At 41.8% G+C, this 16,699-nt stretch overlaps 1 protein-coding gene across 2 annotated transcripts in view; it reads right to left on the bottom strand.

Annotated features, from left to right (window-relative positions):
• Positions 1-8,909: 8,909 nt before the first annotated feature.
• Positions 8,910-16,699, bottom strand: part of ROCK1 (Rho associated coiled-coil containing protein kinase 1) — an 87,167-nt gene continuing 79,377 nt past the window's right edge. For both annotated transcript variants that reach the window (XM_069957716.1, XM_069957717.1), the window contains exons 28-33: positions 14,459-14,535; positions 13,681-13,769; positions 13,491-13,569; positions 12,227-12,488; positions 11,658-11,862; positions 8,910-10,788 (exon numbers count right to left, since the gene is read on the bottom strand). In XM_069957716.1, coding sequence (XP_069813817.1) covers positions 10,785-10,788; positions 11,658-11,862; positions 12,227-12,488; positions 13,491-13,569; positions 13,681-13,769; positions 14,459-14,535 — 716 coding nt within the window. In that variant the 3' untranslated portion in view covers positions 8,910-10,784. The remainder of the gene's footprint in view (positions 10,789-11,657; positions 11,863-12,226; positions 12,489-13,490; positions 13,570-13,680; positions 13,770-14,458; positions 14,536-16,699) is intronic.

The raw sequence follows: 16,699 nt of genomic DNA, 5'->3' as shown, positions 1-16,699 counted from the left end.
AAGACTGAGATTTCTCCTCTTTTTAAATCCATTCCTGGTTTTGGCTTCCAAAATCTCTCAGATAAATCTGCCTGTGTAAACACACCATAAGCCATAACAATTTTAGAGAAAAGTTCTGTCGTGTATACAATGTATCAGTATAGAAAACCTATATTCAGTCCTTTATACAATGTTTCAGTATAGAGAACCTATATCCAGTCCTGTATACAGTGTATCAGTATAGAGAACCTATATCCAGTCCTGTATACAGTGTGTCAGTATGGAGAACCTATATCCAGTCCTGTATACAATGTTTCAGTATAGAAAACCTATAACCAGTCCTGTATACAATGTATCAGTATAGAGAACCTATATCCAGTCCTTTATACAATGTTTTAGTATAGAGAACCTATATCCAGTCCTGTATACAGTGTATCAGTATGGAGAACCTATATCCAGTCCTGTGCTGTACAGTCTGAGCTGTATACAGTGTACCAGTATATATAACATGTAACAGGCAGCAACTACAGCTCACAGAGCATTGTCTGTGTCAAGCTCACAGTCCTCCAGCTGTTGAAAAACTATTATTCCCATCATGCCTGGACAAAGCTTTAGATATCCAGGCCTGATGGGAGTTGTAGTTTTGCAACATCTGGAGGGCTGCAGTTGGGGTTGTGGAGCAGTATGCAGCTGTCAGGACAAACTGGGGGTTGTGGAGCAGTATGCAGCTGTCAGGACATGCTGGGGGTTGTAGGTGAGCAGTATGCAGCTGTCAGGACATGCTGGGGGTTGTAGGTGAGCAGTATGCAGCTGTAAGGACATGCTGGGGGTGGTAGGTGAGCAGTATGCAGCTGTCAGGACATGCTGGGGGTTGTAGGTGAGCAGTATGCAGCTGTCAGGACATGCTGGGGGTTGTAGGTGAGCAGTATGCAGCTGTCAGGACATGCTGGGGGTTGTAGATGAGCAGTATGCAGCTGTCAGAACATGCTGGGGGTTGTAGGTGAGCAGTATGCAGCTGTCAGGACATGCTGGGGGTTGTAGGTGAGCAGTATGCAGCTGTCAGGACAGGCTGGGGGTGGAAGTTGAGCAGTATGCAGCTGTCAGGACAGGCTGGGGGTGGAAGTTGAGCAGTATGCAGCTGTCAGGACAGGCTTGGGGTTGTAATTGTGGAGCAGTATGCAGCTGTCAGGACAGACTGGGGGTTGTAGTTGTGGAGCAGTACGCAGCTGTCAGGACATGCTGGGGGTTTCAGTTGTGGAGCAGTATGCAGCTGCCATTGTCCCCTGGTGACGTCACTCTTGTCCCGGTGCTACGGGGGAGAGAGTGGCCTCTTATGGCTGGAGGCAGAATGACACCTTCAGCCACAAGGTTTAGCAGAGCAGGAAGCCGATGTCTCCTGCTCTGCTAGTGTAACTGACGTGCGGTGGGCAGCGGGACATGACCCCAAAAACGGGAATGTCCCGCCCGATCCGGGACAGTTGGGAGGTATGTGAATACAGGTTATGTATGGCATGCAGATGTTGCAGCTGGGCCTGTAGATCCTGCACACATAGGTATGAAAGCCAGCAAAAATTTTTATTAAAGTATTGTATTGCCCCCCAACAATGTTACAAATTTCAAATATAAACTTATTATGGGAAATGCACATAAAGTGCTTTTTTTCCCTGCACTTACTACTGCATCTAGGCTTCACTTCCTGGATACTATGGTGATGTTACTTCCTGGATAAAATGGTGATGTCACGACGCAACTCCCAGAGCTGTGTGGGCTGTGGCTGCTGGAGAGGATGATGGCAGAGAGATTCTCAGTGTCCCTCCAGTGCCCTGTGTCCCTCAGTGTCCCCCTGCCATCATACTCTCCAACAGCCACAGCCCGCACAGCTCTGGGAGTCGGGTCGTGACATCAGGGAAAAAAGCACTTTATAAGAATTTCCTGTAATAAGTGTATATTGGTGATTTGTATAACTTTTGGGGTCCAATGCAATACTTAAATAAACATTTTCGCCGGACTTCTCCTTTAACCCTTAGGCGACCCTGGACGTACCTGTACTATGAACCGCCGCGGTCCCGGGTGCCGCCCGTAGCCCGGGACTGCGGCTATTAGCAGGCACGGTCCAATCGCCATGCCCGCTAATACAGTAATCGGATGCAGCTGTCAAAGTTGACAGCTGCATCTGATTACTTGATGCAGCTGTTCCCTGGTGTCTAGTGGGGTGGATCGCTCCTCTGGGACGTTGTCCTAGAGGAGCGATCCACACATCCTTCTCTGCCGGGGCTCAGCGCCGTAATGGCACTGATCCCGGCTCGGCACTCGATTGCTTCCAGCTGCAGCAGCTGAAAGCAATCAAAGTGCCTATCTCATTGATCTATGCAGCATAGATCTCAATGAGAGATCAGTGCACTTATATTAGAAGTCCCCCAGGGGGCTTCTAGTATAAGTGTAAAAAAAAAAAAAAGTGTTATCAATAAAAAGCCCCCTCCCCTAATAAAAGTCAGAATCACCCCCCTTTTCCAATGTTATAAATAAAAATAAATAAACAAACATGTTTGCTATTGCCGCCTGCGTAATCGCCCAAACTATTAATCACATTCCTGATCTCGCACGGTAATTGGCGTAAGCGCAAAAAAATCCCAAAGTGCAAAATTGTGCATTTTTGGTCGCATGAAATCCAGAAAAATTGTAATAAAAAAGCGATCAAAAAGTCGAATATGCGCAATCAGGGTACCGATAAAAAGAACACATCATGGCGCAAAAATAGACACCTCACACAGCCCCACAGACCAAAGGATAAAAGTGGTATAAGCCTGGGAATGGAGCAATTTTAAGGAACATATATTTGTTAACAATGGTTTGAATTTTTTACAGGCCATCAGATACAATATAAGTTATTCATGTTACATATCGTTGTAATCGTAACAACTTCAGGAACATATATAACAAGTTTAGGACTTGGCGTTTAGCAGTGAGGAGGAGCTTTATAAAGGCGTCAGTCCAACACCAAAACGCGTCGCTCATTTTTAAGCCTAGTGTGAATAAATGCCCAAGATAGACATCCATGAGGTCCTTGAAGTTATTTTGTGAGTCCTGCGCCGTGGCTGTATGTATGGTCCAATGGTCAATTCCAAACTGCATTTTCGTGCTTTGGCATCAGGACGGGTGTCGGGAGCAGAGAACCAGAGGCCAGGCAGCGGACTGATCTAACAAAAACGCCTACTAGTGTTGTGCCTATGATTTGCACAACACCACCAGGTTAGTTTGGTTATCTTTCAAGTAATTTTCCCACTGTTATTGTTTATGCTACACTATATTAGCGCCCCTCTTTGTCCATATATGTTGTTCGTCTGCCTCGCATTAATGTTACAGTAACATTATTCTTCACGCTGCTTTTTCAAGTGCATTTCGATCTGGACAGGTTGCTGGTCTTGTCAGTAAGTAGTTATAGGTTATGTGTGGAAGGATAGGAGACATGGATAATGATATCTGCATAATAAATTCCTACAGAGGTGGTTATTTAGAACAAGCTGCATCCTGCAATGGAGGACAGAGTGGGCCTTTTTAGGAGGAGAAGGAAACAACTAACGTAGTTATACTCGTAGGACTGCTGCAGTTCAATAATTTTGCAAATACATTCATTTAGCAAACTCCTTCAGATGTGATGTTCTTTCCCTCCTATTGACAGTTCATTGTCTAGGTTACAGACCACCACTCTGCTCTAAAAACAGTGGCCTGGCTGGGTATATATATAGCTATAATTAGGGTTGCGCGATACGACCAAAAAATTAAATCTTGACTTTTTGAAACATTATGATGATGATGATGATTATTATTATGATGATTCTCAATTGAAATTGAGTGTTACATTTTTTTTGCTAAATCTATCTCTATCCCTACTCTTCCCACCCCTTGTAGGGTAAGCTAGGTGAGCTTTCAGTGTGTGTATACACAGCACTAGGGCCAACACAGTGTATATGGAGGAGACTACCCCAGTACATACAGACTCTGCATATACTGTGGCAGTACAGCAGGGCCGGCACAGTGTACACAGAGGCTTCCACAGTGTATAGGATACTGCACTGCCACAGAATATATAGACTCAGTAATTACTAGGGCAGTCTCTACATGTACACTGTGCTGGTGCTGTATATAGATCTGCTCCACTCTTGCCCCAGTGTGACTGTATATGGAAAGGCACCCGTGCGGCAGATGGCTGTAGATAGCAGCAAACATCTGGAGATTTGTCCCCAGAGTCCTGGCAGTGGGATAATAGAGGCTGATCGGCAGCGGCCGGGAGAAGGCTTCCCAGAAGCTCGGGCAGGATGGCAGCAGTGTCCCCCGCGGCAGGTGCACTGGCTATATAAAGCTTGAGCTGACAGCAGAGTGGGTTGGGTGGTGCTCATAGTAACATAGTTAACTTAATAAGGTGGAAAAAGACAAGAGTCCATCAAGTTCAACCTACAGAAACCCTACCGTGTTGATCCAGAGGAAGAAAAAGGCCCTTATGAGGCAGATCCCTCCCGACTCCAATGGCAATCAGGATGAATCCTTGGATCAATGTTATTTCACATAAAATCTAATGCCCATAACTTGTAATATTATATTTTTCAAAAAAAGCATTCAGACCACCCTTGAACTTATTTAATGAATCAGCCATGACAACATCATGTGGCAGAGAGTTCCATAGACTCAATGCTCATACAGTAAAGAATCCACATTTATGCTAGTGGTGAAAGAGGAAGTGTTGGCGTAACACGAAACATGCGTCGCTGAGACCTGTGTGCCATGCTCCCTTTCCCTGCGTTTTTATGATTTTTCATTGGAAATAAAAGAAGATAGCACACGTTAATGGGTGAGTGCCTGTTCTTTATCTTATTGGATTTGTCTTAGATATTACTATTATTTAACAGAGCACCACACAGATATGTTTGGGCTCTGTCATATGTTGGGACGGTATAAGGAGGATCAGTAGTGCCAGATTGTATCTATTTGCTGGACACTGTCCATTCATATATTTGTACATTGTGATCAGATCGCCCCTTAGACGTCTTTTTTTTTTCTAAACTTCATACCCCCAAGCTTGACAATCTGTCTTGGTACTGTAACCCATGTTGGTAACGGAAGCATCATCATGTTGTCTCTCTGCAGGTTGGTACCTCCTCTGGGTCCGGCACATCCTAAACGGTGGCGAAGCAAACCCCTGCAGGACAGAGCTCAGAAATTTCCCGGGCTTTTCCAGCTGCAACCCCGGACGGTCACAGTATAGGGGGGCTGCTGGTAACTGCAACACTTGGGCCCTAAGCTCTTTTACTCTTTTTTATATCAAAGTAAGGACAAATTAATATAACTATATTGTAAATGTATAATAAGAGTGTATATACACTGTATTATATAAATATGTATACTATAGCTATTTATACAACAGCCAGACCACTGCTTTTAGAGCAGAGTGGTGGTCAGTAAGTTAGATAATGAGCTGTCAACAATGGAAAAGAGTAAGCAGCATATATGGAGGCCATTTTGCTAAATGAATGTGCAAAGATATAGAACTTGAAGAATTGTATAAGTATATTGGTTCAGCTGTGTCATAGAGCGTAGGGGATTTCCTCCCACTACGGGCAGGCCGTCCCATCTCCAGTGCTTCAGCCCGGGAATAAAATGGCACCGTACCCAGGCCATGGTTCAAAAAAAAAAAAAAAAAGGACCGCAGCACCGGCGCCATTCTAGCCATGCAAAAAGCTTCTGGTGTACTTCTGATACATTCACTTTAAAAGCAGTGTGCCAAAAAAAAGCTGTGGAAGTGGGCACCTTTACTAAGAAAAACCTCCAGGCTTTGTTACACTACCAAAGCAAGAAAAGCCCACAAAACTTACCTTCTCTCCATATTAAATGTGGACGTGAAAATATACGCCCATTTACTTGCATTGAGACTAGCTAGAGATTTTTTTTACCTTCATTAGTAACCACCGATCAAGCTGGTTGTGACGAGCCACATCAAGTACACTCAACTTCAAGCTCTGATGTCAGCACTGGATGCCGAGAAGGCGTTTGACCACCTACGGTGCTGCGACGTATGGATTTTTAAGGCTCTATACTTTCGGCCATGAAGGCTCTGTACTTTACAAAGTACAAGCCAAAGTTTTTTTAGACTGCTCCCTATCTGAGGACCTACATATTAACAACAGTACATGACAGGACTGTCCCCTTTCACCTTTAATTTTCTAAAATTACTATGGAGCCGTTGGCTCAAGCTATTAGAATACACTCAATTATCACAGAAGTCCACATTAGAGGCAGGTCACAAATCATTTTGCTTTATGCGGATGACGTAACATGATCACTGACCCTTTCACCTCCCTCCCAAATGTTATGCACCTAATAGAAGATATTTAATCTATTTCTTATCATCTAAACTCTTCCAAAACCAAAGCATTGCCTTTGAATTAGTCACAACCTACAAAAGCTAGTTTGCAGTCCCAATATGCCTTTGACTGGAGACAGGACAGTATCATATCTGGGCATAAAACTACCCAAGTCTTTTTACATTGTTTATAAGCATAACTATGAGCCTCCATCCATTTCATCCATACCTTCCCTATAGCTTTTACTAAATCTCAAAAGTTGGTTTCTAAATTTATTTGGGCGGGAAAGAAACCCTGGATCGCAGCTAGCATACTGCACAAACACCAATATGTAGGGGAACTAGGGTTGCCACACATAAAAGGTTATGTGTCGATTTAATTATCGCAACTTAAATGTCGGTGGCACTCACAAGAAATTATGCCATAGGTACAAGTAGAGGAATCATCCTTGCCCCATTACCATTATTACTGATGCCCTTCTGGAAAAATACTTGACCCAACTGCTTGAATCCACTGGTTAAAACATCTTATCAATTATCACAAACAAACCATCACGCTGGACAAGCTACCTATGACATATATACCTCTGTCCTTTTTGCAAACCCAAATTCCAAACATTGATCTATCTTCTTGGATATCCAGAGACATAACTCAGGTTTGACACTTAGAGCTTGAATTGCTTATAAGGAGTCATCCTTCCATAAGTGTTGCATACTCTTTACCATACAACGAATTCTACAAATATCTTCAAAATTAGGCATCAAATGTAAAACCCTCCTAGCCAGACGATTCGAGCAGAGGAGTCTGTCTTTCAATATTTCGCCACCAAGCTGAAGGTCTATTTATGAAACCTTTTGTTCATAATAAAGCTTTACTAAATCTCACCCCTTGATCCTGGGAATTTGAACTAGGTATAAGATTTTCTATAGAATCCTGGAAGCGTGCTCCACAAACAGTCCCTAGACATCTCAAAATGTGTGGCACACGTGGAAGCAGCAATACAAAACAATCCTAAGATGGTATTACAAACCTGAAAATTTCCCTGGCATGACAGCCCTTTACTGGAGAGAATGTGGTGGCAGGGGTACCCTACTTTGGTCTTGCCCAAAACTTCAGTTGTATTGGACCTCCTACAAATCGTGAGCTGAAAACCCGCTACTGATTGACGGAGCGGGACGTCCAGACGTTGGGAGCCCCCGAAGCAAGCAGTTGTGTGGATCCGGTAATGTATGTACCAGGTTGCGGGGTGTTACAGGGCTGCCTTTTACATACTCACAGCGGGATTACAATTTGGCTGCCAGTATGTAATCCTATTGAAAGTGACAGTTAAGGGATTCACAGCGGATTTCGCAGAGAACTCTCAGCTTGAAATCCCCTGCAGATTTGTTACTTGTGAAGGCACCCTAATAAAAACAGTGAACCAGAAAGGCTATTTTCTCACACCGTTGAAAATGAGTGGGTGGCCGCCGTTGTTTTGAAATAATGGACCTTATTTGCCATTAAACGACGGCCAGCCACTCAATTTCAATAGTGTGTGAACAAAGCCTATGTTTTCAATCCACTCCTGGTTTTGGTTAAAAAATACTGAGCAAAATACTGTGTGTGAACATAGCCTGAAAAATGATACAATACTTTGGTCAATGGTTGCATTAAGTGTTCCCTATACTGGATATGGATAAACCTGTTTGGCACACCATTTTCCCTTAAGGTATTACTCTTTTACTCTGCTTGGCTTTTTATCTAATTATATCCTCATTATTTTGCCTTTGTTCTCTACCTTTTTCATTGCTTCCTCGCTTCTTTTGATTTGGCATGAAATACGAATGATGTTGCACAATGATTGTCATAGAATTGTTAGCTTATGTAAAGCCTTACCAACACCTAGGTTGCAAATCTTCAATGTTTATGTGTATATATTTATTTATTGCAGAGTGTCGATGTTGCACTCAGAGATTGCTCCCTTATGTGATATGCATCGAGCTGTAAATGTTTTTTCCCCACTTACTTTTGTCACTGCATTTTCTTGATGAAAAAGAGATGAAAACATAAAAGATACAATGAGAAAAAAATAAAAAATAAAGACCTATGTTTCATTTCCATCAGGGGATTTGTACCAAAGAATTACCAATTGGCAGGTCTCTCTTCTCAATTCCAGTCCTCAGGCCTCACCAACAGGTCATCTTTTGAGGATATCCCATACAAAGAACACCTGTGCTAATACCCGATGCACTGAGTATAATTATATCACCTGTGAAATACTAAGGAAATCCTCAAAACATGACCTGTTGGTGAGGCCTGAGGACTGGAATTGAGAAGCGCTGCAGTAGAAGACCTCAGATAGTGAATAATCCACTGCTCAGACAAATTACCAACGGTACCATGCTCACAAGGGGTCTGCCAGCTACAGCACACTGTCAGCATCGTAGGTAGGGCCCGGGTGATTCCCCTTAAGGATAGGCAGTACCTGTGTAAAGTACTAACAAACAGCCCATCTCTGGTGCTACCCTCTCAGATAAATCCTTGGAAATGGCTGAAAAGGGAGAATAGCAGCAAGATAATCCACAAACATTAAGATATCTATAAATAATTTTTTATTTATTTTCAAAATGATCACACAGTCATTAGCATATTAATAACAGATATGTTTATTATTACATATCCATCAGTGCGGAGTCAATACCACTTGTAACATGCAAGTCGCCTTCAGACAAACTAGGGTTCCAGTGCTTTTTTTTTTTTATTTTTGTTTAGGAAATGCAAAGCCATTATAAATTATTAAGGAGGTATTTGGTAAAAAAAAAAAAAAAATTACAAATAAAAATAAACCATTATTGCCCATACCTTAAACTGTCTCTGCTAGTAAGCAGGAACATTTATATTAGAATCCCTATATTATCAAGAGTTTATAAAAATGTAAAACACTATTTTAATGCTTTCAAGCTTGTCTGCTCAGCATATTTCATTAAAACAAACCAAAGCAGGTAGTTTAGCTCAGTGATTGTTCAGAAACCACATGATATGTCTTCTCAGAAACCACATGATATGTCTTCTCATGAACCAAGGAAGGAGGCAGGCTAAGGAAGAGCAGAAAATATCCTCCAAACAATAATGGTTCAATGACTAATTGTAAGGAATGGGCATGTCAATGTAATCAACCGCAATTCCTTGTGTACCTGCTCCAGGCCTGGCCTTCCATAGTCTTCTGCAGGGCAGCTAGGTGAACCGGTCACAAATGGTGACCAGTCTCTAAAAAAAAAAAAAGTTGCTGGCCACTGGCTAAAATACTGATTTGCTCCAATATGGAGCCAACCAGAGATTTAAAACCCAGGAAATAATGGGTTCATCTACAAGGAATGTAAAACGGACACCTAAAAATACTCAAGTCAACTTTTGTGTCTAAATCCTTTTGCAAATGGCCTTTCAATCTCCCTCCATTAAAAGCAGTGTGATATGAGACTGATAAAACCTGTGAACTGGAAAGGGTACTACTTTCAGGATATACGTTTTGTGCCCATAAACTGAAAAGAAACCAAAACATGGCAGTAATATAAACAAAATAAGGCACTGAAAAAAACAAAAGCAATACCCAATAAAGTGTTCTAACAAATAATTTACAAGTCCACACAGTGCATACATATTTTATATGTCCGTTAACTTAACGTTCTTTATATTTAAAAACTGTAAGGCAAAAATAAAAATAAAAAAAATAAACAGAATGATGTACTCAAAACACACATAAAACTTGGATTGTACGGTTAGTTTCTAATGCCTCTATGTATTAAACATATTTCAATATGGCTTGGCAAAAAAAAAAAAAAAATAATAATTATAAAAACATTTAAAATGCATAGATAAAATTATATGTTGACCTTTCACTTTCATGAATGGCTGCTTAATATATGCAAAAGCACAAAACTGTCTGGTCCTCCCACAAGTGCTTTTGCCATAAGGCTACCAACAGCCCAAAAGTGAAGGCACTAGAGTTCAAGTGGTCACTTTTTGCAAGAAGAATTTGCAGGTCTTCAGGAAGATGGTGATAACATACAGGAACTTCTGTACTCATTGAGACATATTCCCCTGCTATCCATGTGTGGCGAAGTTGCTCCAATCCAACTGTGCATAAGCTACTTTGAACAGGCTTTCATAGATATCCAAAGAATATCTTTACATTGGTTTGAATAATATAAATATATATGAAAATAAACATAGCCAAGCTTTGTTTAACAACTTGCATTACATAGTAATAATCCATCTATTCTATCTTTAGACAAGCCCACAAGAAAAGACCCTCATTCACGCCTTCTGTGCTTTAGCAATGGGAAGGAGGGGGAAAAAAAAAAAAGTCACCCTGAAAGCCTGTTACTCTGTTGCCGATGAACATAGCAGCTTCTTTGCACTAGTCTGTAACATGGAAGACCAGCTTCATGAATGCACAGTGACCAACTGGGATTAGCTGGAAGAGAGAAGCCATAAAAAGGGTTGTATTTCATTCAAGAGAATTCTGTCAAATCATACATATACATGGTATCTAACCTTTTATACAGTTTAGTGTTTTAAAAGGGGTTATCCATGCAGTACCCTACATTGCGTGACAGGCCGCTCCACTAGTCAGTGGCTACAGTGGTGTCTTGTCTCTGCCACTGACTGGCTGAGTGGGCCTGCCATGTAAATTCCCAGAACCACTGGGGACCAGTTCACCCATCCACTCCCCAGGAATTGCTGGAAAATTCTTAGGTCGTCGACGTCATCTTCAGGAGGCCGGCCCTCATGCCGGCCCCCCTCTGCCGCAATTGACGTCATCGACCCAAGATGGCGGCAGGGGGTCGACAGCAATTGAGTAAGTATACTGCACCACACCTGGGGTGGGGGGGAACACGGGGAAGGGGACCATTCACTACCCCTTTAAAAATGACACATACATCCTGCTTTTAAATCAGAAAGTGGAAGAATTCTGTTAAACAGTTAAGCTGAAATGAATGCAAAAAACAATGCCATAGCTTTGGCCAACTAACCCCACACAGTAGTATAGTGGTGTCACCACAACCATACCAGAAAAAGGGTAACATTGTGCCATAAAGATGTTCCAAGTGCCACTTATTTCATACAACTTCTGGAGGCTAAAAACTCCCAAATGAAACAGAGAAGGTCTATGGTCCATCTTCTTTCCAAGAAAGATGTGCTGTAGTTGATGGAGCACATCAGCCTCTCTAGGACATGTCAGACGTTGTATGTAACACCGCATTTGACACAAACAAAACATTTACATTCCTTTACTAGTCCTGTGCAGAAAAATCCTTGTAAACGTACAAAATGACATCTTACCTGGCTTTTCCTGAGCCAGTTTTTGTAGGCTTTCGGAAGGACTGGTTTGTTGACCTAGTAGACATACTCCTTGGGGAGACACGAACAAAATTTGACGGTGGCGTTTTAGGTATTTTCTTTAGCAAATGGGAGACCCATTTTTTCTGTTCATCCTGAGTGCACGCCAATAACAGCATATCTCTGGCACTTGTCACATCATAACTCACTGTGAAATACACGAGAGGGCAATTTAAGTAAATAAAAAGCAAATGAAATGTAAGCACAGGAAATGACTTAAAGTCACTTAATCTATATTTTCAAGAATTACACAACACATACTCATTTTAAAAAGAGTCATGGAAGCCACACAAACCAAAGATTTACATCAGACTGAGCAGCAGAATATGGTCAATCTTTTATAGCAGCCAATTTAAGGAAATATATACTCAATTATCAAAAAAGAAAAAAAAAACATGCAGGATGAATTTCCTGCTATACTGATGGTGAATGCCAATTTTACAGACACAAACTAAACACAGACGTTACAATTAGTAGATGGTTAAGCATAGAGTTAGGAAAGCCTTACAAACCTTTACAAGGGGCTATAAGCTCCTCTTTTTTATCCAGGTGGTCCTTATGGCACTTGACATGGCACCTTCTGCATTCCAGTGCTGGAGGTGGTTTGAACACATGCCATAAGGGCTTTGAGCAAGCTTCACAATTTGCTGGGAAATGATAGAGAGTGGGGATGAACTCGTGCCCTTTGTGGTTGAGGAAATTGGTCTTCTCCACTTGCTGCACTGGATCCAATTCCAAATCTTTCCTGCACTCTCCTTCATTGGCATAAAGTATCTGCCAGGATGAATAATACATTATGTAAAATAATAGTTAAGAGGACCTTAGCCAAACCCCCAAAAAAGATGTTACTATCCTTAAAACAGCTGCGGCTGCCCCGATTACTCACCTTCCTACAGTTTCTTCATAAGCCTTTACCCTTCATATTTTAGTTTATCTGATAATTCAGCTGTCAGATGGGTGTGAAATTAATTTTAACAATGGGAGGGGATATCAGCCAATTGGGGGTGAATAACTGATGGCATATCTGTGATCTATATTAGACTGTAGAGGGTCCCGGCAATAAGCTGTGCATGTGGTAGCGCTACAGCATCTTGCACCATTGCAGGATAAACACTGATCAAGCTGCTGTGGATGATCGAGCACTGCAGCCCTTTCAAATGCCTGATATGGGGATGCTGGGGACTCAGGCAGCTGCAGATCTAAGACTATCCTGAGGCTGGATAACCCATTAACTAGACTCTCAGTGCTTTATACAGTATATGTTCAGGGGCCCACACCACAGAAAGAAAACCCCCAAGTACTGATAAATACCTTTCATACCCTTAGGAGTTCACCCATTAGGAGGCAATTTTCTAATGAAAGTGACAGTATAAGCGGAGAGAGATTAAAGGCCTTATTACATGGTGAGGAGCAAGTGAACACCAACCTGTCAGATAAGCGCTCCCTTGCTCCTCGTTCCCCACTCAGTGCCACCACTATTACACGCCCCGACAGCAGGGGGCCACAGAGAAGTGTGGGAAGGGCTCCTCAGTGATATTTAGATAATCTGGTGAGCCCATAGGACATAGCGGTGATCTGCCGCCACCGCTTTTATTACACAGACTGACTGCCAGCAGACCATAGTTGTCGTTTAAAACGTTTTCAACATGTTGAAAGACAAGAATATTATGCATGTCGGCTGATCGTTGCCTTTTAACAGGAGCTATCACCGTAACTGCCGATAATCACTTAGTTAATAGGGCCTTTAATCCGTAAAGTGTTAGATGAGGAATTTACCTGGAATATCTTCGGGATCTCATCAGTATTCGCTCGATAAACATCTCCTTGTGTAACAGGGCGGACATGGAAGAGCTTACTATAGAAATAAAACAAGTTATTACTGGAGATTCTCCAGGTTCCCTGGTGTCATTCTTAAGACATTCTCTAGAATATACTAGAATTGGTCCCCTTCAAATAAAATACTTACTCTATATCTAGTACCATGGATGGGGTGGACTGTTCCTTATTCTGCTCATCATTGTAAAATAGTATCTTCTTACTGCTAACCACAACATACTGTAGGGAAGAGGCAGAATTACACAATAAATCCATTGCATTTTATATACAGTAAAAAATCCTTTACTACCTACCTCACTGAATATAAACATAAATTCATAAAATATGTGAATGCATTGTAATAATATGAATTTTGTAGCTTTCTGACAAAACTATCAAAGCCCAGAGTTTGGGAAAACCAGAAATAGGAACTTAAAATTATAGGAAATTGTACACATAGGTATGACATTTCCCCACTAACATCAGCTATGGTAAAGATAAGGCGCCACTGTGTCAATACACAGTAGCTGGACCCAGCCTCAGCACTAGCATGGTCCATTCTGCTTGGGGCTGATGCAGAGAGACAATCCCAGTGAGGACTTGATGTGATCATGTATATTTTTAAGAGACTTGTAGTTAAGACTTCTTAATTCCTTTACCAACAGCTCACATTGCAACAAGCTGACCCATCAGGGGTCATTATAACCATCCCTGCATGGACTGAAATATGGCCATGTGAACTGTGGGTGATTGAGTAAAGAGACTTGGTGCTTGTTTCTTTTCCAAACCTATTTCAGGATCACTTGCCTGGATTAAACTGGAGGCAGTGTATAATAAGCTTCTACATAGGACTACAGAGGGATTGTAAATGTGTCTGCAGCCTTCCCTCCTGGATGCCCTAGGTATAATTTCTGTTTTTTAACTGTTACCTGTTTCTTCCAGCCATGCCTTTTAATATTCCCCCTGTTCGGAATGGAAAGCCAGCCTTCAATTCTTGATTCGGATTCTTAAAAAAAAGGGTGCAAATATTAAAATTATGCCACTTGTACTGATAAATCAGCAGCCACAGGAATGTGCAAGACATGGAAACATGCAGCATGATAATGCATGGCAAGGAGGGGGCCAAGAACGAAGACTCAGCTGTCAACACTTCATGCCCACAAAACAGAAAAGTAACTTGCAGTACCAAAATGCAAGTTGAACATGAAGAGTGACAAGATCAAGACAAAAATGGAAATGGCAAACCGGAAAGAAAATTGCATAATACAAAATGAAGACTACTTTATCAAGGATTCCAAGACGAGAAATCATATAGGTAGAATAAAGTGCAACAAGCTAACTGAAAAGTGGTCACCAATAACAGGCACATGTGTGTTCCCATTTACTCACAGAAGACAAGAATAGGAGAGAAAGAAATAAGGAATGCAGGTAGACTCGACTAAATGGAGAATAAGAGACAAATATTTTATTTAGTGGGAAGAAGAGACTCAAAATCATTCCAAATTTGTTCAGTGCCAGAGCTAAGCATAAGCACCATTCACTATAACAATATGCCTAGTTCTGCTACCAGCTGATTCCCATTATACATGTTTAAAGGGGTTGTCAATTGAAAATATTTTTCTATCAAAATCAACTGGTGTCAGAAAGTTATATAGATTTGTAATTTGCTTCTATTTAAAAACCTCAACTCTTCCCATACTTAGCAGAGAGCACTGTGTCAGACTGGAAAGAATACACCACTTTCTGCAGGACATACAGCAGCTGACATCTCTGTTACAAATCTATATAAACTTTCTGAAACCAGTTGATTTGAGAGGAAAAAAAAAAGATTTTAGCTGATAACCCCTTTAAAGGTGTTTAAGAAAATAAACTAGCTGCAAAAAAGAAAGAAAAAATCCACCTGCTGAAACCCCCACCACTCCAGAAGTGATGCTCTGGTGGTCCCTGGTAGTATATCTAAAGAAATGTTCTACATCCACATCACTGCTGCAGGCACTGACATCAGCAATTAGGGTTTTATTTTTTTTTAAATCTTTCCAACAATCCCAAGGCTATGGACACCTTTGCAGTTTTTCTTGTCAATATGTTTCCTGAATGCCAAATTAAGCAACTTCCTAATTAATCTTAATTTTAAAAACCCTACTATTTAGCTGTTACTCGGAGAATGGTAAGAATCTGCAGAATAGACATTTGGCATTTTCAGAGACAGTGGAAGGGAGGAGAAGTTGCATACCAGTTTAAAAAATGGACAGTAGAAAAAGAAACTCTGGAGGACATCTTACACAGGCTGGAGAAAGAGGAAATGAGATTCATGGCAGTCTGCAAGGGATGATCATATAGACTGTGTCAAACAGGGAAAATAGAGCCAATATAGCATGTTGTAGAAGCAAGGAGGGAAAAAGTAAAGGCCCTATTCCACGGAACGACTATCGGCTGTATTCGGCCGATAGTCGTCCAGTGGAATAGGAGGCAACGATCAGCCGACATCATTCATGTTGGCTGATCGTTGAAGTCATTTGTTGAAAGACAAACTACTTATATAGCAGCGATCTTCTGCCGCCGCTCCCCGCGGCAGTAGCGGCGGCAGCAGACCGCCCCTATATCCTATGGGCTGCCCGGACGATCAGCAGCCACCCAGGCAGTCCCCCCGCAGCTTCCCCCTGCTTCACCCGCGCGCAATAGCGGCGGCAGCAAGCGGGGAACGAGCAGCAAACGAGCAATTATAGCGCTCGTTTGCTCCTCTCAGTCGGCCTGTGGAATAGGGCCCTAAGTGACCTACAGAGAAAATATTTTTATGCACCATAAGGGTATGTTCACACTAAGTAAAATTGGGGGAGAGCTCCAGACATGTCAATTCTCTGCACGGAAAGCAGCGTCGTGCAAGCCTTCCCATAGAGATACTGTGGGACACTGAGGCAGGCGGGATTCCGCGGCTGAGAGCTCCGCAGATTATAGTGTAAGTAGTACAAAGTGAGAATTTAAAAAAAATTGCTCTTCAAAAAGGTGTCCATAGCCTTTAACCATTTCTTCCCCAGGTATAAGTGAGACACTGCAATGACACACACACACACCTACGAAATGATGATCCACCAACAGCACTGAATGCTAGCAAAATGAAATACATTATTTTGGCATACTAGAAACAATATGACAGATAAATGGAACATGTA

Source organism: Dendropsophus ebraccatus, chromosome 2 (genome assembly GCF_027789765.1).
Source record: "Dendropsophus ebraccatus isolate aDenEbr1 chromosome 2, aDenEbr1.pat, whole genome shotgun sequence".
Taxonomy (NCBI): Eukaryota; Metazoa; Chordata; class Amphibia; order Anura; family Hylidae; genus Dendropsophus; species Dendropsophus ebraccatus.
This window is presented reverse-complemented; position numbering and strand designations above follow the sequence as displayed.